General features: G+C 42.3%; 1 protein-coding gene across 1 annotated transcript; it reads right to left on the bottom strand.

Annotated features, from left to right (window-relative positions):
- Positions 1 to 528: 528 nt before the first annotated feature.
- Positions 529 to 18,390, bottom strand: LOC110991145 (bile acid-CoA:amino acid N-acyltransferase-like). Its single transcript, XM_022256353.2, has 9 exons — positions 18,009 to 18,390; positions 13,075 to 13,199; positions 12,321 to 12,578; positions 10,389 to 10,555; positions 7,136 to 7,252; positions 6,031 to 6,116; positions 5,755 to 5,866; positions 4,295 to 4,502; positions 529 to 3,137 (listed from the first exon to the last, which is right to left on the bottom strand). The coding sequence occupies exons 1-9, from the start codon at positions 18,125 to 18,127 to the stop codon at positions 3,022 to 3,024; spliced, it is 1,308 nt and encodes a 435-aa protein (XP_022112045.2). The 5' UTR covers positions 18,128 to 18,390; the 3' UTR covers positions 529 to 3,021.
- Positions 18,391 to 22,150: the final 3,760 nt, after the last annotated feature.

Genomic DNA, 22,150 nt, shown 5'->3' with positions numbered 1-22,150 from the left:
CCTCCTTGAAGTTCTCAATGAATACTGAGGTGATGCAGATCAATTTCATTTAACTTGTGTTTGTGGCTGTGCCGAAAACCACTGAGAGGGCAGAGCTGCAAAGTCTCGAGCCAAGTGCCGTCGACGCGTCGGCTTGACTCACTCGATTTTATTTGCCTGATGACTCGACCCGAGTCGCACTGCATTACAATGACTCGACTTGAGTCACTTTGTTACAATAACGTAACTCGACACGCGAGTCGTTACAACTCTGCGAAAGAGTCAAGTGCATCTCGATCGTTGAAACATCGCCAGGCCGCTGGCTGAAACCACCTGCATATGAGATAAAGAGCGTTAATTTACCCCTAAAATATTTGCTTTACATTTCAGGTTGGATGGAATTTTTTTACTTCGTTTTCCGGCACGATTACATGCATATACCTAAACTGTATAGGCTTTAATTTATAAACTATTCTGGCTGAAAACAATATCCGGAAAGTATCAACACACTGAACATTATAAAGCAACGAAAACAGAGAATTTGTGGCTTTACTAATGCTTTAATGTGTATGACAACATATAATACTCAAGAATCACTTTTTGACAGAACATTCTCAACCAACACGCAAACCAAAACCACCAGAAATGATGACACGATGTAAGCACACCGCAATTGGTGATAACCCAAGTTGAATAATTGTTGCCCATTTCATTACTCTGCGCTAAGAGGGAAATTGAGCACAATGGAACGTATTATTTTTGTCATAATACATGTAGTGGCCACATCAGTGAAGGATCCGATACTTACCAAAGAGTGGCGCTCAGAATATGAGCAGGGTGTAAGTTTTGTTCTTATCTGGGGCCAATAAGTTCTTTCTTTAATTGAACAACAAAATAGTCAAGGTTACACCCTCAGGGGAGGGCGTGCCATCTGTCAATGGGACAGGTAGCTTTGGGAATCCCCCAAAACAGCGAAACGTACTTGACCAACCACTACTTTTTATCTGTAAAATATTTTTCGAACTATGAAATCAACTTTAATCTGAAGTCATCATTACGTCATCAGGCGTTAAATCACAAGCAATTGCACTGGGTGTTTTTAAAATTTTAGAGACAAGATCTTTTTATGGTGGAAATACCTTTAATCAGTTTAATGACTGATATGTCACGACAAACCTGACTATTCAGTACCAGATAAACACTGTCAATGTTGGCCTTTCATTTTACTTGTTCTTCCGTTTAACTACCATAAGAGATGATTTCAAACATTTGCAGACCATTTGAGAAGTGAGGTTGTTTTATGTGTACAGTCAAACAGGTATCAACAAATTATTCTGAAAATTGGGCATTTTAAAAAAGTATTTACTCTCTTGTATCTCACAGAGATGAGGGCACTGGGAAGAGCTTGTGGCCTTGCACAGATTTTAGTGAAGGAAATGCGTCACACAGGGTCACAGCTAATGACACGCAGAGCATTGTGGGTAAATTTCTGCCAGGCAGGCGTGCCGAGCTCGCTCAATGCGTTACACAAGTGGTGGGATGTTTTTCTGTTTCTCCCTCAAAATATCCTGAAAATATTCTCACTACACTTTATTCGTTCATCCAAAATTGATCCAGATAACCAATGATTTGAAATATATCGCCAAAAGACACGTGATCAGTCACACTTCGTGAAAAGATAAATTACCATACTGTGACTGTACCAAGACCATTTTTTTTATCATAGCTGACACTTTGCTCGTACTTACAACATATACCACTTCGCTAACAGGAAGTGATAACCTTTCAGTCACAGGTCGGGCACAATGTAGCCAATCACATTGCGAAGTCATCAGCCCTTCCCGTCCAGTGCCCGGGTGACGAACGAATTGAAATGATCTACGCTTTCCTGGACAAATGAGGGCGCGGTTGCTGTGATGTCATCTTGGAAAGACAACGGTTCTTCAGTGCAAAGGTTTTCTGTTAAAATTATGAACCCAAAATTTACTAACTGAAAACATTTCTAAGAAAGGGATTGATGCTTGCTTATTTCACTTGACTAACAGTGAATCAGCAAAGACGTGAAAATTTAGTTCAGTAAAATCTACAAGAATGCAGGACTTTTTTTGTGTACAGGCCGACGTAACATTAAAGCTTTCTTTCTAAGATGGCGTCACAGTTTTGCTCATGATTATGGTAATACTAATTAGCATAAAAACTAGAAAGGCACTAAAATACTCTGAAATAGCGAAACATAAGTTGAAATAAGGTCAACTGAGACGTACATCGATGCAATTTGAAGGTTCATATTAAAAGAAAGTTGAAGTAATCACAATCGTACTATGTATCTGAAGCTTGACAATTCCTCGTATTAGGAGAAAACAAATAAACAAAAGTTCCATCACGATGAAATGGAAGATATCAAAGTACATGCATTAGCAACTTATTCAAACTAAAAATTTCATGGATATCATTCGATTTAAATTAGATGTCTATTTGCCCATCTTTACATAAATTATACATGTATTATTTCGGAATACAGTTAGTCTTATCTCCTTACATTCCCCACATCCCCATAGTCGGTAAATTTAACCCTTTGGACCATCCTGGTGTGGGAGGCGGAATTCAACCTTAGCTGCTTCACAATCGAACTCTTTGAAACTTTCATCACGCGTGCCGGCCCGCGTGCAAGGTGCACGTCAATGGAAACGGTTGACAATTTTGTCAGATCTTTGTCAGATAAACGGGCATTTTGCCAGATTGCTGAAAAACTCTTGACGGTTTCATGTTCATTAAATACATTACAAGACCAGGAAATAAAAGCAAGGATGTCGGGACCGTAACTATAAGGCGTTTGGTATGTTTTTTTTTCTCCCCAACATCATGTTGTATAAGCCCCGAGCTCCATTCGCTTTAAATCCCCCTCCCCGATTTCAAAGCAAGATACGTCGCCGCATGTAACCTTTAGTTCCCTTGAAAATGGTTTCTAACACGTAACTAAGTTATCCTTTAGTAGGTTATCGTGTACATATGTACAGCGTTGTCGTTTACGGGCGCATGCTCTCAGCTCGCTGTATTATAGCAGCCACCATAGACATGCAGGAACCTCACGATCTTGCTCCAAGAGTCCTCCGTGGCTTTAGCATTGCCGACTGTTGATCCTCCGTTCACAATAACCCCTGCATTTAAAAGAACGGGGTTCATTTTAGTGAAATGTTGACATTTGGCTGGGGGTTATAATTACTTAGACAGCTTACTTGAACGTGCTAATTGAACTGCTGAGAGAGGGCACAATTTTACGAGCAACAGAGGCTTCACGGTGGGAACGGCGTCTTTCAGGTTTACAAACGACTATGAAATGCATGCGATGCGGCCCCGTCGCTAATGAACTCTTCCCACCAACATGGCTTTTTTCAACCAATGAGGGGGTGCTTCTGCTCAAGGCAGATCACAGACATGACGATTAACCTTTGTAAGCAAAAGAAAGATCTACTATCTTTAGGACAGGTCTGGCGCACTTTTGGGAGGAAAGCGACGGGACAAGGCTTTAGTCCACGCAGTTTCCCCCCCCCCCAAAAAAAAATGATCATCACTGTGTTGGCGGGATAGCGAAAATTAAAAGGTGACGTCACGTGCGAAGGGTCAAGCCCCCCCCGAGAAAATGGCTCAAGAAACACGCTTGGGACAGTTACACTTGAACGTAGTTTGACCCAAAAGTACAGAAAATTGTGGGAAAATGTCAAAAAGGTGCAATAGTTATGTTGATAAATGAGAAACGAAGGCCATCTGCCGTATGCAGGACCTTTGCAAATCAACAAAACTGTGTTAAGAAAATTTTAGACATTTTTGGAACGAGGCACGCTGCCCAAATCGGTCACATGACAGTGGTACATTAAACGTTCTGCAAGAAGAGTATTTTAATAATGATTTTGAAATACAAAAAACGTGTACTTCTGTGTTCTCAAAATCATTGTTCCGAGCTTAGAACTCACATGTAAAATTACGTTTTCATTAACAGGACGATATTGCCTGTGGCACAAGCACAATATTAATGGTATCCGAGAAGTGAAGAATTCCATGCCTGAACTCCCGTCCGACGTAAACATTGTAACTCTGCACACAAAGGCCTACATAGTTCTCTGTGGTAAAATATATTGGCTTTTCAGGGTCCGTTTAAAGAAATTTTCTTATCAATACTACAAGACTAAGTGGTCTGAGCCATTTTTTTTCTTGTTTCGTCAGTGAGCTCCTTAAGGTCACACACATGAAGTGCAGTGAGGAAGAAAAATATAAGCAACCAGTACAAAGACAACTGTCAGATTTAAGTGCACTTTACCGTAGCCCGGAAGGAAAAACGTGACGACTGATGGAGCGTAAGGAACTTCAATCAGGTGACCGGCGTCGGGATAACTCTGGATCTGATAGTTGGAGCATCCATACCTCGAGAGTCTGGTTGCCGCTTCCCGTGCACCGAAGCAGCTGTCCCATACCTCATCTGCCTCTCCCGTTATAAACAGAAAGTGGCACTGCCTGGCATTTTCCAGCTGTACGTGGCCATTATAAAAAATGCATTGCTTCGTAAATTAACTGTGCTTATTTAATCCTTGGTCACATAAAACCTATGGGAGAATTCAATCTAAAATAATTTAGCTATGTTCTAGTTGGCGCCCTTTACATCATTTGACATGATATCACGGACGCATATAAAAAAAAACCTGGACTTGCAAGCCTTTGTATGAAAAAGAAGCCGACCAGCGGCCATTTTACCGAGCAGAATACAAAGCTTTCTGGCGATGCCCGCCTTTGCTCTTCCTGACGTCTATAGAAGGGAGCCAGCCCACGCTTTTGTATTCAGCTCGGTAAAATGGCCGCTGGTTGGCTTCTTTTTCATACAAATGCGTTGCAAGTCCAGGTTTTTTTTATATACGTCCGTGGGGTTGGCTTCCTACTTTTGACGTCAGGAAGAACAAAGGCCGGCATTGCCAGGAAAACTTTGCATTCAGCTCGGTAAAATGGCCGCGAGTTCATTCAATGATCTCTATAAGCTGATTAAGGGCATTGCGAGTCCAGATTTTATTATACACGTCCGTGATATACCGAACACGCATTATGTACACGACATGAATACATTATGCTGTATTCAAGTGACTGAGCCCGAGCCTGACGGAGTAGCACGCTAGGACATGTAAGCCCCTACTTCCAAACTTCGGCGCAACACAGCCGACACAGTACCGTAAACGGATGAACAAAACCCGGCCAACTACCGATTTACAATTAGTGTGCATCAATGGGGAATTTGGCTTATTATTAATATGAAGAGTTGTGGTTGAACATTAAACGTCACAGTTCAACTTTCAAAGGTTTATTTTAAATTTCACAAAAGCATAAAACAACAGTTCTACAGGCAGTCGAAGTATGACATACAAACTAACCAAAAAGGACCAAACTACACGTCACGAGGCTTTCTTTCTTTTTCTACTTTTTGAAAACAGACACACGCAAACGAATCCTGGGTGCGTCACTGGTAGCACTTCAACTTTCAAACGTCTTACCTCAACTTTTCTTTTATGCTACTGAAAAGTACGACGTTTGAAAACTTGAAGGACAACGTTTCGATGTTGAAGTACATTCGAAAGTTGAATCGACGTTTGAACATTAGTTGAACCACAACGTTTGAAAAGTTGAACTAGGATATCTACGGGAAAAGAAGTAATTAACTGGGAAAATCCTTGCATACACCCAAAGAAATGATTTTTTTGTTGTTGAAAAATTGCAGAATTTTTGACTGCTTATTACCTTGTATATTGCTGAATGATCACCTGTTACTTTATACATCTCTTTGTGGATACCAAATGCATCTTTAGCACCCTCAAACTTCGAAGAAGGTTTCATGATTTCGGGAGGCGCCCTTTATAAAATAAAAAATTGAACAATACAGGCTCAGATGAACAATTTTTCTAGGTACTGAAATACAAAACCCTCACCCATTTGCAAATAAACTGAGTTTTTTTTAATGATGGAAACACTGTGAAGCGTGAACCAAAGTAAATTTAGAAGACTGCATGTACTTACTTAAAAAACGGCATCTGCTTTCCGTTCAATTTAAAGGGAAACTCAGATTGAGCGTGAAGGCCATTGATACTGATGACCGCTCTTAACTCCATGTGGGAATGAATGTGCAGTAACAAAAAGAATTGGAAGATTAATAAAATCCGTCTTTTTAATATTTCAAAGGTTTTGCCAGTACATAGTGTGGCATAGATTTATTATGTAACATTGAGTTTCAAAACTTTCTCTACATAATGCAGTGAAGAGCCGGGTTCAAGTATTTTGATGGAAGTATCGAATGTGAAAAGGCAGAACACCAGAGGCAAGCCAAGTGTTGATAGATAATTTAAAAACGAAAAAGTCCTGTTGGATCGATGCTGAATATGTATCAGATTCCTCAGAGCAGGAAACTTTCGCATGTTACACACACAAGTAGAGTGATTGCACCCACTAAGTCACGTAACCTATAGTGGGTATCAAACATCAGTAAATATACCGGTACTCCCATAGCAAAGTGTGCCATAAGTGTCATTATCAAAAAATGAAGCCAACAGTCGGTAAGATACTGACTACAAACATGTTGAGTGCTATACCGAAAATCGGCAAAACCTAGAACACACTTTGCTAGGACGCCATATTCGTTGATGTTTGATGCCGGTACCCGTTATGGGTACGTGACTTCGTGGGCGAAATCGCTCAACTATAATTGCTCCATTGTTTTCGCTTGGTTAGCGCGTGCAGTGGCGGCCGCATACACGCAAATTGGACATTTTTCGTACTGTTCATCTGGAGCATAAAAACTCAAAATGAAAAAGGGGTTTCCGATCCAACTACCCACCACTGTTAATAAACAAGGCTTTGAAGGCAAAATGCAAACGTTCAAATCCTGACGATAAATTCACGATTTTGGGAACCTGACTTACGTAACAGCTTCAGCATCATGGGGTCGTAGGAACAAAAGAAGGAGAAACGAACTGGTATGTGAAGTATAATGTCTATTTCCAGTTTGAAAAGGTCACTTTTTAAAGGATACTAAATTTACCCAAATTTGTAGCAATAAAGAAAAAGCGCTTACTCAAACTGCGTCAGTTTGGGTTTGGGTTTTTTGGGACTGCTTAGTTTACCTTACCTTTTCAGGAAAATGTGAAGCTGTAGCCAGAGCAAACTGAGCTCCAGTCGAGACACCAACCATACTGACACCTCCTGGTTTCACAAAGGGTTGATCACTCAACCAGTCAATGGCCTCCTACATTTAAAATAAAATGACAGACAAAGATCACCAAAATACCATAAATGACAAAAAGGGAAAAACTCAATTTTCAACAGCCAAGGAGAGTAACCAAAAGTTGCTTTTGGTTGGAGAGCGTATACACAGTTGCACATGTACCTATATTTGATAGCCGAGAGAGAGTGCCCTCGCTCTGCACTAGAGTATCTTCTGTGCTTAAAGATACGATGGACAGTTTGCCTCCTCTGATTGGTCCAAGGCCCGCCACGTCACCAGTGTTAAACATGCACTTAAGACAGGATTTGGACACATAATAAGCAGAAAAGAGTTAAAGCTATGCATGGTGGAAGTACTAAATTAGGCTAGCTTGCGGTAGCACCATGTACAAGAAAATATCTCTTTTATGCGTGTTTGGTTCTGAGAAGTACCGATGGTGAACACTCGACGTTCCGGACAGTATGTTCTCTTCGTCTTCAGAAGGGTGACTGGTTGCCTGGCTCTGAGGATGCTGGTTTTAAGCACTGGAGAGGATGTTGACGGTGCACTGGAGCAGAACGGCTTGCTTGATGGTGGATTTGATGGTGGATCACTGATGTGTACCAGTGGGGCATTGGGTGTAGCGAAAGGAGGAATTAGTGACCGTGGGTATAGATGACCCATTGGTCTGGGAGGGTAATATGGAGTGCCAGATGCTGCTGGTGTGGAAGCCAACGTCTTTGGGGACTGTGTGCTCCTGTGGCCACCGCTACAGTTACGCCAGCATGGTTCAAGGAGGCACAGTGTACAACTAAGGCACAACTAAGTCTGTTGACATCGTCAGCCCTGCTGACTGGATCTGTAAAATGTATTGAAAGTTCCCAGACGAGCGATTTGACCTACGCCAAGACGAGTCCATCCACATCCTGCCAGCAGACAAAGGTAATGCAACAGTAGTCATGGATAAGGCCGACTATGTCAGTAAGGTCACTGACATCCTCTCCACCCCTACTTACTGCACCCTGCAGAAAGACCCCACTCCGTCTGTTAAACAGAAGATCGCCAGCAAGTTGTTGGCACTCCATCGCTCCGATGCCATCCCCTACAAGCTTTACAGACAGCTCAGACCGTCCAGCTCCACCTGCCCCAGGATCTATGCTCAGCCAAAGATACACAAACCGGCACCTCACTCCGTCCCATTGTTGCCTCAAGAGGAGGCCCCACCTACAACAGCGCCAAGCATCTTACCACAATTCTCTAACCCTTGGAGGGTAAATCCCCGCGTCACGTCACGAAAACCTGATCAGTTTGTTCAGATGATCAAGCAAATTCAACTCAGCCATGACAACATTATGGTCAGCTTTGATGTCGTTTCCCTCTTCACTAACGTCCCAATAGACGAGGCCTGCCCCATTGCCAAAGAACGTCTAGAGCGAGACCTCACTCTCTGTGAGCGCACAGCCCTATCCCTGGACCAAATCCATGACCTGTTGCTAACCTGCGTCTCGTCATCCAGCTTCAGATGGAGGGACAAGTTCTTCCAACAGTCATCTGGGACCTCCATGGGATCTCCTCTATCTCCGGTCCTGGTTTACATGTTCATGGACGTCTTCGAAAATACAACGCTTGACACAGCAGATCACCTCCCAAGCACTTGGCTATGCGCTGGACGACACCTTCGTCACTTGGCCGCATATGCCCCCAGCACCTGCTAGCGTTCCCGGATCACCTCAACGACCTGCATCCCAACATCAAGTTCCCCATGGAACAGGAGGAGAGGAATTCTATTCCTTTCCTGGATGTCACGGTCTCCTGCAACCCAGATGGATCCCTGGGGCATGCCGTCTATCGCAAGCCAGACTGGTACCTGAGTAGCGCATCATTCCATCATCTCAGCATCAAGTCATCAGTCAACCGTGCCCTGGTGCAGCAAACCTACAAGATCTGCCACTGAGAACACATCCAAGAAGAACTCAAGCACATCTCAAGAGCCCTCAAGCGCAACTGTTACTGCCAAGATCAAGAACCCAAGATCAATGACCGTGTCGGGTCCCATATACTTAGAGTCAACCATCTTCTTACAAGGCAACAGTGATCTTACCATACATAGGAAACGCATCCCACAAGATCCAACGCATCCTCCACCAAGCCAACATCTGAGTATTCCACGCTGCAGCCAAGAAACTTCAAGCCACCCTGCAGACCCACAAGGACAAGCAAGACCATCAAACGAAAGCTAGTGTCGGAAGGACCCCCTGTGAATGTAGGAAGGCGTACATCGGCAAGACTGGTCGGGACTTGCCCACCAGACCCAAAGAACACATCGCCTATGGACACGGAGATGACTACGATAAATCAGCGATTGTCAAGCACTCACACACCAAGGATCACATCATCAACTGGCAAGCAGCTCAACTTATCGCTCCGGTCAACAGATGGTACCCATGACGCGTCAGGGAAGCAATCGAGATCTTCAGGCACGACACAGTCCTTCAAGCCGTTGGGTTCCACATCGGCAACATCTGGCACTCCGTATTACCCTCCCAGACCAATGGGTCATCCATACCCACGGTCACTAGTTCCTCTTTTCACTACACCCAATGCCCCACAGCCACGCATCAGCATCAGTGAGCGCACTCAGTAGTCTTTCAGTCCAGCGGATCCACCACCAAGCAAGCCATTCTACTGCAGTGCACCCTCAGCATCCTTTCCAGCGCTTAAAACCAGCATCCTCAGAGCAAGGCAACCAGTCACCCTCCTGAAGACGAACAGAGCATACTGTTCAGAACGTCGAGTGTTCACCATCGGTACTTCTCAGAACCACACTCAAAAAACGAGATATTTTCTTGTACATGGCGTAACCGCAAGCCTAACATAATAAGCAGTAATATTCAACACAAACTTTTTTTGAAAACAAATAAAACCGACCTTTCCACAAATGTTTATTCACAGGGCAAAATCCACGTTGGGCCTATCATGTACGAATATGTAGTGTTTTGAATATTTTCAGCAGAAATTTATAATTTAGAGATGAAAGTGTGATGGAATCGTTTTAGACAACATGTACACGTAGTACATTTTAAATCGGCTAGAGCTAGCTGCAGATATTGGATCTCACGCGAGGTTCGGTGTATGATCAACGCTTTCGTTACCCATTCGCTATTTCTGAAATATGTACCCTGAAATATTCCAAATCTATGTTTTCCTTTGAGGGTAGATCCTCATACAGGGAGTGCGGTAGAGCGAAGCAGACCAGCCCACGGGAAGCCAGCATAGCTGCGCGGAACTCCACCAAACCTCCAACAGCTCCAAACATGTCGATCACACCTGGAAACGGTCCTGCTCCTGCGCAAGGAGAATCGATCTGATTCAAGATTGTCGTCAAGTGGCAGGTCCATGTAGGTTAATCATAGAGGAAGGACACAGAAAAGGTGTTGCAACTATGGACCTTCTTTGTATAATCTTTTCCAATTTTTCGACATTTTTTCTATTATCCATTGTAATTTTATTCGCCTCCCGCCAATACATCAGTTTTCAAAGACTTGGTACCGATTCAACAAAATGTCGACCACTGCTGAAAAGCTTAGTACATAAGGAACAAAGTGCGCAAGGAGTGACCATGAAATCTCGTAGAATACACCATTGTGCAGATGCTGCAATAAAATGATCAAAACAAACACAAAATCGTGTAAACTACGGGGCTCTTTATTCCCAAAATAACTCCAGAAGAAAGTATGGGCTGCACACGTACATTTTTTAGGGCACACGGCGTAATGCAAGTAAAATGCTTAAGCATTTTGATGTTTTGAGATCATACCAAGCACCAACAAATGAGTGAATATTCAACTTCCTATACCTCAGTACACAAAGTCTTAAGGGTGCAGATTACTAGCGAAGCAATTGCTGCGGCGATCAAAGGGTACAAAGGCGTTGCTGCCCTCTCGCTCTGGACATACCGGGAATGCCAGAAAGCGGTAATTGGACAGATGTTATATAGCCCTGGCAGTCCAAACACCTTCTGTACCCTTCCTCTGTGGTGTAATAAAACCGGCTTAGCCTTGTTTCCGACACAATGACTCTGAGCCTAATGTGTCGTAAAAATACAAAGTGGAAAAGCCGGAGGTGGCGGCCAATTACTGCCCCACAACTGTTGCTAACAAACACGTTACTTGTAGGCCCGGACATCATTTTAAAAAGTCTGACTTTTCAATTCAATTCATTTCAACAACAACATTTATTTCCATAATGCCATGTATGGAAGATGACGAAAATACATGTAGAAAATTATGACAACAAAATAGATTCAAGGAGAAAAGATGCAAAGCATAAAGCATACAAAAAGAAAAAGCTGCATGGTAATAATGGAGGCATTTAATATCAGGAAGACTTGGTCTTATATAGACATGCCTTGAACAAAACAGGACAAAACGAGACAATCGGACGGGACAAAACAACGCACAATACATTCTGTACGTAGGGCCTATGCGCACCGCTAACAATAAAAGTAGGTCAGTACTTATTGTGTTATCGAACGTGCCTTGGCCTGTGCTCTCGTATGCAATGAAGCAACCAGCGGCCATTTACGGTGCCAAATACAATTGGGCAATTCACAAGAGTTTGCAACGAGTTGGTCAATCACGATGCGCGAAATCTGTCGACCCAATGCGCATTTGGAAAGTGTCGACAGATTTCGCGCATTGTAATTGGCCAAACGCACTGCAAACTCTTGGAGGCGCAATATTGTGAATTGCCCGTATTATGATCATTGGCTCACTTGATTTTTTCCATGAACGATGTGGTCAACAATGATGAGCCTTTTTATTACCAAAGGCTCAGCTATGTAGGGTGATTAAGGGCATTGCGATTCCAGACTTTTTATTTGACGTCTGTGTGGTAAAGGGCTAATCTCTTTCACAAAGGAAGGGCAGGTGTCGCAATGCATTGTGGGTGGGATATGGCCTCAACTGTGGATTTCATTGTGCACAGGTGTTATGCAAATCGAATTGAATCGAATCGAAAAAAAAGAAATCGTAGGGGAATAAAATCTTCATCCAAATCCAAAATGGGCCTAAACACAGCTGATAATAGCCGATCTTGAACATGAAAGCACCTTTTGGTTTGAATAATGCCCCCCTAAGGCGCCCGCTGTGGACACTGATCCTTTCCACGTTCTTGCTCATGTACCATCTCTCGGCAGTCGCAGTAGCCTCCGGTTCAGCCGTTTGCAATGCATCGGTGTCCAGATGTCCATAGTGCAAAGAGAGATTTACCGTCACTGGCTTCGTGACGTCTTTAACGAAGAAACGAGTGCCGAGTTTCTGACCTCGGAAAGGCTGCATGCTCCAGAACAGCCCCATTGATTCAGACCCTACTCGGAAAAAAATGAGGGGAGGGTCAAACCGTGTAATTAAAATAATCTCCGTAAACGGGCACCGAGGTTCGATTCGAGTGATTTTCATTCAAGAATTGTCTGAAATATTGAGCAGGGGAAAGAGTGCATGTTATTCCCAAATAGTTTCCTGTGTCGGGGACAGAGATTTGAGACATTATAGACAGTAATCGTCGGTTAATACGTACATCAACAAAATGTCTATTTTTATATTATCTTTTAAAAGTTTCACATGTTATTCATTTCTAATGAAATTTAAGTACTTCTTGAGAGATCGTTGCTTTACAAAAGAAGCAGAAAGACATTTACCAGAAATTAGTTATTAGTTTGAGCAGCCCAAGGCCTGTCTTAAGACCGGATGACTTGTAATAAGTTTACAGGGGCTGGTGATGGACCAGACTACAATACTGTTCACAAGAAAATAATAGGAGAAAGTTCATATCTTCGGGAGAAAGTCAATAAATATTTGCCATACCAGTGTACGTTCCGCCTAAGGAAGACTGCTTAGGGACCGAAACAACTCCGTCATCGTCGACTATGTAATGACCGTAACCTTCAAACATCACTTTTCTAAAGCGGGTTTCCACCTCAGAGACAGATCTGGTTGAACACAAACAGATAGGATCAAACTCTCTGAAGGAATGTTATCGTCAGAACCATCAATAAATATCTAAGATCATTTGAATTTTCGATTGCGAAACAAACTGATGTTTTTCCTTTTTTTCCCTCTCCGCTAGGAGTTTTCATTTGATTGCAGGGAATAACTTCATTCCAAATCAGCAATGCAACACTGCGAAGAGAGAGTGGATTGATGTCGGGTATTAATTTTCGACGGAAACTTATTGATGTTCTGCAGGCTATAGGTACAATTGCTCCATAGGGTTGAGTGTATAAAACTAAACCACTTGTCATCTTATTTCATAATTGAAAAATGGAAAGCAAAGCCAAGGCCATATTGACGACACAGTACAAGTACTTATGGATGCACTTATTAAATAAACATGAATATGGCCAGATGAAACAATGCATGCAACTGCAAATTAAAACGAAGCCTGACATTATGCGGTTCAAGTAAGGTGACTCGTACCGCAAGTTAATACATTAATGCCATTTTTAAAATTGCTCTGTAAGTTGATAGAGACATAAGAAAATGTCATAAAATATCATTCTTATATTTATCTTAATTTTTCATGTAGTTGGCCCGTGCATTTAAAAATTATGCTATGGAAACGAAAATTGTGTTCTGTTACAATAACTACAACTGAATGCGTGCATGTATGAAAAAATACGTCCGTAACCCCACGAAGCGATCTTCACCGATTACAGAGAAACTTGAGGCCTACCATCTCGCAAAATCAAAAACTTGAATATGCCGGAGCATGGTGTTTTTTTTCATATAGTTCAACTCTATTTCCACGGTGACCAAAGTATCCCTTTCGTTGCTCTTCCGCGGAAGGTGCATTTAGAATTGGCATTCATCGGTTAAATCAATTAACATCAGTAAGTTTCGTCATTTTCAAATTGTATTGGATGTTAAAAAATATTTTTTCAGAGCTTTTTTTATTGCCCTAAGCCATTTGTGTTATACTTTACATTATACAGTATGCTATTTGGTTTATTTTTATGCACAAGGTAAGTATGAAGCTGCACGAAGGAAAAAGCACATGAACAATGGACGAAATATATGAATACCATGCATGCATGCAGACGTCGACTCCATTGACTTTATAATGTAATTAAAATGTTACTGTCATTAATACACTTCGTTAACTATGTAGAAAAGCAGATACTGAAGTATGGTTCATAAGCAGAATATTTTCAAATTAACATTGACCTTTTAAATCTATTCTGTAGAGCAAAAGAGCGTTTTAATTAAGCAAACATTATTCCCTTATTAGTTTGATTGTGAAGCGGAAATTAGTTTACTTTCCGGCGAGTTCCTACGTCATGCTGTTTGCTTTTATAATATATATATATTAACGAATGTCAGCAGAATGTGAGAGGCCTCCGGGAGGTCCTTTATCGCGGTGCCTCATTATCTAGTGCGCCTCCGGAGGTCTCCTTCAGATTGGGCGGCGCCTCAAATACAGAGTTCCCCCGGGGAAATAAAAGCATGAATGGAAAGTTTATTTTTTAGCATAGTTTAGGTATGCGGAAAACCCTATAGGGTCTGTTGCAAACAGACATAGAACGTCTTGGGGTTTTTTCAGTACGGAGCGTAGGCCTACAAACCTTACTCCATGGAAGGTAGTGTTGCGCACCCGCAAATTTTGGAATTCTAGCGCCCCCTAGTTTTACTTGTTCTCGGTCCTTGCATTTCTCAGGGTCTCTTATTTAGCTCAGCTATGCCTTATGGACATGTAGCAGAGACGCTAATTTTGTATTAAGTTATTCATGCTGCACTCTGGCATGATCGCGTGTTCCTTCACTCCTTTATCCTTGTGTTTTCTCTGCTCAGTTTTGGCATGTCAAAATTCCCCTCCATGTGGCTGCATGCGTGGTTGGGCATGGTAAGGTTCCCTGGAATGCTAATGTCCAGAAACCTCAAACTTTGTAACTGTCAATCATTCGCCACAGATGACCGGGTAAGCACTTTCACGCACCCGGCTCTACACTTTGTACACGTGACTTCTTATTCTGTATTTTACCTTTTTACACACGACACTTAGATTCTTGCACACGACTCCAGCAGGAAGTCATGTGACCCTTTGAAATGGAAGATTTTCATTGGTAGAGCTGTTCAGCGACGCTCATATTTTATTAATTCCTAAGCCTCTAGAATCCTATAAATACAGCAGATTTTCCTCAGTTTGTCGGGTTCGTTGTTGCGAGAGCGGAACCTAACGTAGTGCGGCAGTTGGACCCTTTCCGAGAGAAGTGCGATAGTAACCATTCTTATGGCGAAGAAATGTAACCATATGAATGGCCAGCTTAGCTTGGACCAATGCGAGAGCGGTACGAATTAGCCCAGGGTGCTAGTGAGAGTCGTAGCGGCCCGTCACCGCTACGTCCGAACCGACTGCCGGGCGAGACACCCCCGTGTCCCTCGCCACCCTTGTCCTGCTAACTAGCCCAGTCCTCCCCGTCTCTACGCTGAGCCAATGGTACATAGTGCGGCGATCTTATCATTGCGCTCATCACGTTGCGGTCTGAGCGGCAGTGTGGTCGGTACATACCGGCGCTGGCCCCATCCAGCCCTTGCTAGTCACCGTGGTGGTCCGGGACAGCTCCCACCACGGCCCGGCCCGATTAGTGTAGCCTAGTTGTGCGATGCTGCACACCTGTACCGTACCCACTCCGTCTGATTTGCATTTCCAATGGTCCTGCCAAACCGTAATTCAGTTACACTTGTTTACAACTTCGCCTCTCTATAACTTTGCCTTTTGTGTGTTGTATTATGTTAAGCTACACCTTCTTCAAACCCACATTGAACTTTGATGAAGAGAAGTGAGAGCAAATAAACCAACCAGACAGTTTGACTGTCACCCAAACACCTTGTTTCACGTCCACCTTTTTAATAAATTGTTGACCCCAAATATCACATCCCGTAGACACTAATGAAGTCCATGCTACCATCGACTTGATATTTAGGGAACGCAACAATATTAATGGGGCCTTGGGGGATCTGTGTACGCATCATCATCAGACAAAGGTTACTTCGCCCGTTGTCTCCTCATAAAATAATACACAGCAGTGTAGCAAGTGCTGTTCCTGTCCTACCTCAGCCGTCTGTCCAGTGCTGCTTTTTTCAGCAGATGTCACCAGATGGTACGGCCGAAGTTGGCCATGCGTAATAATAATAAATCATCTTTTCTAATTCCACTCTTCATGAGGTAGTCCATGAAATAGACAGAATACGGTGAGCAACGGGTGGCAGTGGACTACACTGTAAAATACCGTTAAAATGAGCAGTATGCACTGTATTTTTGTAGCATTTATCTACTGTCAACTTCGTTTATGTACACGTATTTACTGTGCTTTTGTGAATGCGGAACATTACTGTACATTTATCAGTAATGTTTTACGGTGTAAGCTTTGACCTCAATTTGCATATCAACACAAATGGGGCTTGCTACTTTTGCCGACTACTTTTGTGGTTTCCATTCTTTACGCAAGTATTTGACATTAGTCTGACAAAATGTTTGTGCTTTTTGGATGTAGTTTTGCACGTAAATGCGTACGAATGCCTAACAGATAAATCGAACGTGAAAATGAAAAATATTACTTTTTCATGTTCCAACCACGAGAGCACTTCCTCCACGATGATTGGCATCCAGTCGTGCGTGAAGTGATCTCATTAATTTGCGCATTTTAGAAAGCCCGGTCATTTTGGTTTTCACGAACTGACACCAATCTTAACGTCACCACTAAAAACGACTTTTCATTGATATTTTATGCATGCATCTACGGATGGACTAAATTCATGTCGAACTTTTCGAAGTATTTTTGTAAGCGTCATATTGTATTGTATTGTTTTAACGAGAGTAGGTGCCACCTCGTGAAAACGAAAATCAGTCAGTTTCGCGTCAGCGTCCAATATGTGCGCGTACCACCGGGTGTTAGTTCGTGGAACCGAAATTGTTGATAACGCGGTTATCACGAACTGACATGCACTTGCAGGTTAGTGTCAGTTCGTGGTGTCGGTGCATACCATGTCAGTGCACATTAAGAATGTATATAAAGTTCTGCCGTGGTCAAGGCTTCTGAAGACGACGTATGTGTATTTTATACGTAATTATATTTGAGCTGTTAAAGATTAACATGAATTAGAGAATCCATTATCAACAGAACGTATGTCTAAATACGCATGCACTATGTAGAATGAACCCGTATTGAATGAAAAGGGCAACGTGCTTTGTCTAATGTCTCCATGACATTAATGTAAATAATTGACTTAAGTCACTGTTGATTTTACGGTTAATTACTGTCCAACTCAATGACGGCGCTTTACCGTAAAAAAAATTACTTTAAATCATTAACAGTACACTACTGGCGCCCGTGCTGTCAGTAAAGTACTGTGAGAATTTACAGTGAAAAAACTACAGTGTAGCCTACTTTGGAGGGGGAGGGGTCCAGCAAAATGTACCCTTTGGAAACTTGTGAAAAAAAGAACAGAAAAGAAGAAAGGATGGCCTGTCGGCTGGCAAACTATCATACCTAAACATGACTGGTCATGAAAACAGATTACTTGTCAGTTACAACAGACCAATGTAGTACAGGCACCAGCCAGTGAAATTCAATATTCCACAAGTTTACGAAATATCGCCTCAAAAAGGCAAACACCCTGAATCAGCCAGAAGGGATGATAGAAAACAATGGTACCTCATGTCACACCAATCTAATCTCCCATTTGAAGATAAAGGAAAATATTGCTGGTGTACAAGTGAGGCCGGAGTGTATGTTCCTTACCTGATAGTCACTGGGCTATAAGTCTTCAGTCCGGTCGCTTGGATTGCCACTTTGGTATCAATCAAGGATGCAGAAGGGGTGACGATCAAACGTGCCAGTTTACTGACTTTTGATATCATCTTAACTTTAGATGGGTCAGAGGGACGCAAAGTGTATGAAGTCTGTATGGTATCACAGGTCGCCAGTGGAGATGCTCGTGGTGTGATTATCACACTAATCAACTGCAGCTTCAGGTGCGACTGGTTCGGCTCTTTTATACGTCAAATGCCACTCTGCTTCTAGGAGGTTGCGTACGCATAAAGGGAAAATTATAATTTTGCACGTATGCAAATAATGCAAAAGATGCAAGCCGTCCACTGAAAATGAACATAAACAGGGGTTTTGTATTTCAGCAGGTTTTTTTTAAATAAATACCTTTCGATTTTCGTATAGGATACGCAGTTTGTGTACCAGGGAATGTAAGCCGTTTTATTGGAGCGAGGTGTTTAAATTGTAGTTGCAAAATTCACTTGTCACTTGTTCAACGTAACTGATGAGTCATTTTATTGGGTGCCACCCGGTCACTCTTATGTATCGCTGAAATAAATCTTTATTTCTTGCTTTCCATCCTTCTTTCTCAGTCTGTTTCTCAGACATGCCCTGCAGCTTTTCTCCTTAACTTTGAAGATAAATTGGCCATGATCCCAAACGGTGTATAACTCTGACGTCATCATGACAACATCGGGGGTCAAATTACAATCAATTGAAATCTGATATTTTCTAATCTTTAAAAATCCCTATTAGGCCGTCATTTTGTCCTGAACGTACAACCACTCACTCTTAATGTGGCGGTTTTTGCCCACCCAGCAATATTTATTATCCTCCCACGGGTTCGAGGGGCTATAAACCTGCCCGTTTGTCGGCAGTATACAGATGGGCAAGCATTAGACAGTTCTCTGCCTAACACAAGTTACTGAAGCGAAGAGGGACACCCAAGTGCTATAAACAACTCCCAGCTGGTTTATACTGGTCCTCTCTTTCAATAGGCACAACACAAATAATGAGAAAGGTTCACTAATAAACACACCAGTATCAAGTGCCCCGAAGCTTACTAAAGGTTCATTACTCTTGAGGGCGAGGGTTACTTCGGCACCTTTATGCAAATTACCTAAGCCTCTCTCAATACCAACCCAATACGTGTAGCGCACCTCACAGCGGAGAATTATCAACAGTCTCAGCATGTCCACTGTATAAACCGCAATTATTATCGCACATTACTATAATTATGTGACCACAGGTTAGTTATTTTCTCTACTAACATATCTTATGGATCGGCAAGGTCAAGGAGCTCTCTGTAAACCTCTTTGATCATAGACAATAGATCACGCAGACTAAACCTCGCTATGCCGTTACCGAATTACCGGCCGGTTGAACAATATCGCCCGTCTGATTACTGATCTCTCAGCCTAATACGACCCAACATACATGAGAAACACTCAACTCGATTCTAATAAAATCCCGAGCACTATATGTTTCACTTTGGCTCAGCAAAGAAGACTTTACCCTCACGGTAAATTTCTTCCGAAGGCTCCTCTTTACACACCAGCCAGCCTGCCCCCGTTCAGTAGGCCTAGTAGAACGAGTACACTTTGGCTCCCCAAACCAAAGCCAACAACTACTAAGCTAATCTCATAACCTCCCTACTCGGACGGAGGTTTTACGGTTCAAGAGTATAACCCTCTCATCAATGGAACCCACGTCGCTTAATTACCTTGCCAAACTTCCACAGCGTTGTGTATGTTTGACGTCTAAAGCCCTTTTCGCACGACGCCCAAAAAATCGCAAGGCTTGAGACACAATTTCGGGGCGGGAATTGTTTTCTTTACAAACCGCGACCATATCCTTTCACACGGCACCGTGTAACATTTTGCAAGCATTCCTTGAGACGCGAACGCTTAGAATGTTATTAGACTCACCGCCCCTAACGGCTTGTTCCATCATATTCATAGAGCCCGAAAGTAAAAAGTCACGCAGCGAGCTTCTGGAACCCTTGCGCGGTCCTCCTATGGGGATTTTACGTTGGGCCGTCCTATCACGTTCGATAATTTTTGGAAGAATTATTCCCAACTGAAACTACCCCATGAAACATTCATGTTGGAATTTTAACTTTGTCTTCCTCAAGTAATATTTAGGAAAAGTTATATTGAGATATGTAAAAACGAATTTTCTTAACGACCTTTCACTTCCAGCGATATCGTGCCCATGGTTTCCATGTTCGTGCACGTTTGTTTTCACTGCTTGTGCTCACGTGAAAACGAAATTGCACAACGTTGCAAAAATTTACCTACTTGCAGTCGATGGGTTCCAGATTACGTTGAGTTGACTTCATGCAGTTGTTGTCAGCAAAGGTTAGATAAAAGATTAGAATCTTTCGTAATTGAAGTAGAATATTGCTTTAGGTTTACTACTTATAAATTATAAGACTGTTTTAGATATTTTGATGTGTTTTTATTTCAGTTTTTACCGACGGAGTACCATAAAATTTCAAACCGTAAATGTTAAACTAGTGTCCGAGACTGACGCATTACACTGTTTTCATGTATTTTAAATTTTCGGAACTAACGGGTACATTTTTGGCAGGATATTTCTCTTTTAGGTCAGGTGATTTTTTAGTTGCTATAAATTGATATACTAGCAAATATTTTCCAAAGCCCCTTTTCCAAGTGGGATTTTTAAGCTGTAACCGAACGAAAACAATTACAAATTCTAAAATCTTTGCACATTATTTTTCCTATCCAAGGGTTCCGGAAGCGCGCCATCAGAGGTCAACTTTCAGGCTCTATTCAAGTTGAAACCGAAAATGCATGATAATACGATAATACGGGCATTTCACAATAGTGCGCCTCCACGAGTTTGCAGCGCGTTGGTCAATTACAATGCGCGAAATATGTCAGGTGACCACAAACCAACTAAAACGTCTAAAAATTTATTAATAACACACTACAAGCTAGAACTGTTTTAGTTAAGTTCCTAGGTTCTTGAGGATTACAAAATGTACTTTTACATATAGGCCTACTGTATTTAGCTTTCATCCCAACGGCCATGGAAAATAGTTTGAGAATACCAGAAACATTCCTTTTTGTTGTATACACTTATATTTAGAATGTGTCTGGTTAGTTTACATTTCCCTTCCATTTTGTTTATTTCACCATTTTCCGTAATTTTACTCGTTTGTATTCGTATGTTAAATGTATAAATTTGATTGGTTTCCTTTTGGAAATTCGCATTCAGCCAATTTACTCTCGTTTTATGTTAAAAAATAACTAGAGCGATGGCAATTTATGTACATTACAGAACAGATTGGTAGCTCAGAAACGCACCTATCAATACTGTAACGAAACAGGGGTAGGCATGGATACCAGTCTAATTCATAAATTATTGATTCATGCATGGACCAATCAGTGGTGCGTTGAGCACTGGGTCTGGGCGCTTGCGGCGTGCTTCGGGCTCGCTTTTCTAGTTCATTGAAAGGTCGTGTTGTGGAAGCATCTTGCGCGGAGAACGCTGTGTACCGTCCTGTGCTGTGACTGAGGTGGCGTGGGCGCTGGACCGTGAGCACTGCGTGTGGATACACTGTAGCTGGTAGATGTAGTAGTAAGGTGCATTGTGTCTAGCTTAGTTGATGGTAGAGCTGAGTGTACGTGGTGAACCAGGGCTGTGAGCTAGTGGTCTTTGCTGTTTACTTGAAGTTGCTTGTCGTCTGTAAGCACTGGTAGTGGAGTGACGGCTGGAAGCAATCCTGTTATCATTGTGCTAACTGGCCTTGGGGTTAACTCTTACCTTTTAGTTAAATCGCCCCTGACTTGCGTGACACTCTGTGTTATTCGCGTGAGGGCTATAGTAGTGAGGCATCCCTTGGGTTATAAATTGGCTGTGCTAAAGTTGGTCGGGTAGTTAGGTTTACCTCGTGAGGCACATTAAATTGCCTGTTCAGGTGTATTGTGTAAATAAACCTTGTGTTATTTATACACCTCATTGATTTGTACTTGTAATAAACCAATTACTTGGTTATTGTCCTTAGGAATCCTGTATCACTGTGAGCTAATTAAGGTTTCCCTGTATTTCCTTGCTCTGATACCAGTATTGATCCTGTCTTTCCGAAG

Source organism: Acanthaster planci, linkage group LG03 (genome assembly GCF_054643075.1).
Source record: "Acanthaster planci isolate LZ-2023a linkage group LG03, COTS_SCS, whole genome shotgun sequence".
Taxonomy (NCBI): Eukaryota; Metazoa; Echinodermata; class Asteroidea; order Valvatida; family Acanthasteridae; genus Acanthaster; species Acanthaster planci.
Note: the sequence above shows the minus strand (reverse complement) of the source record. Positions and strands in the feature narration are given on the sequence as shown.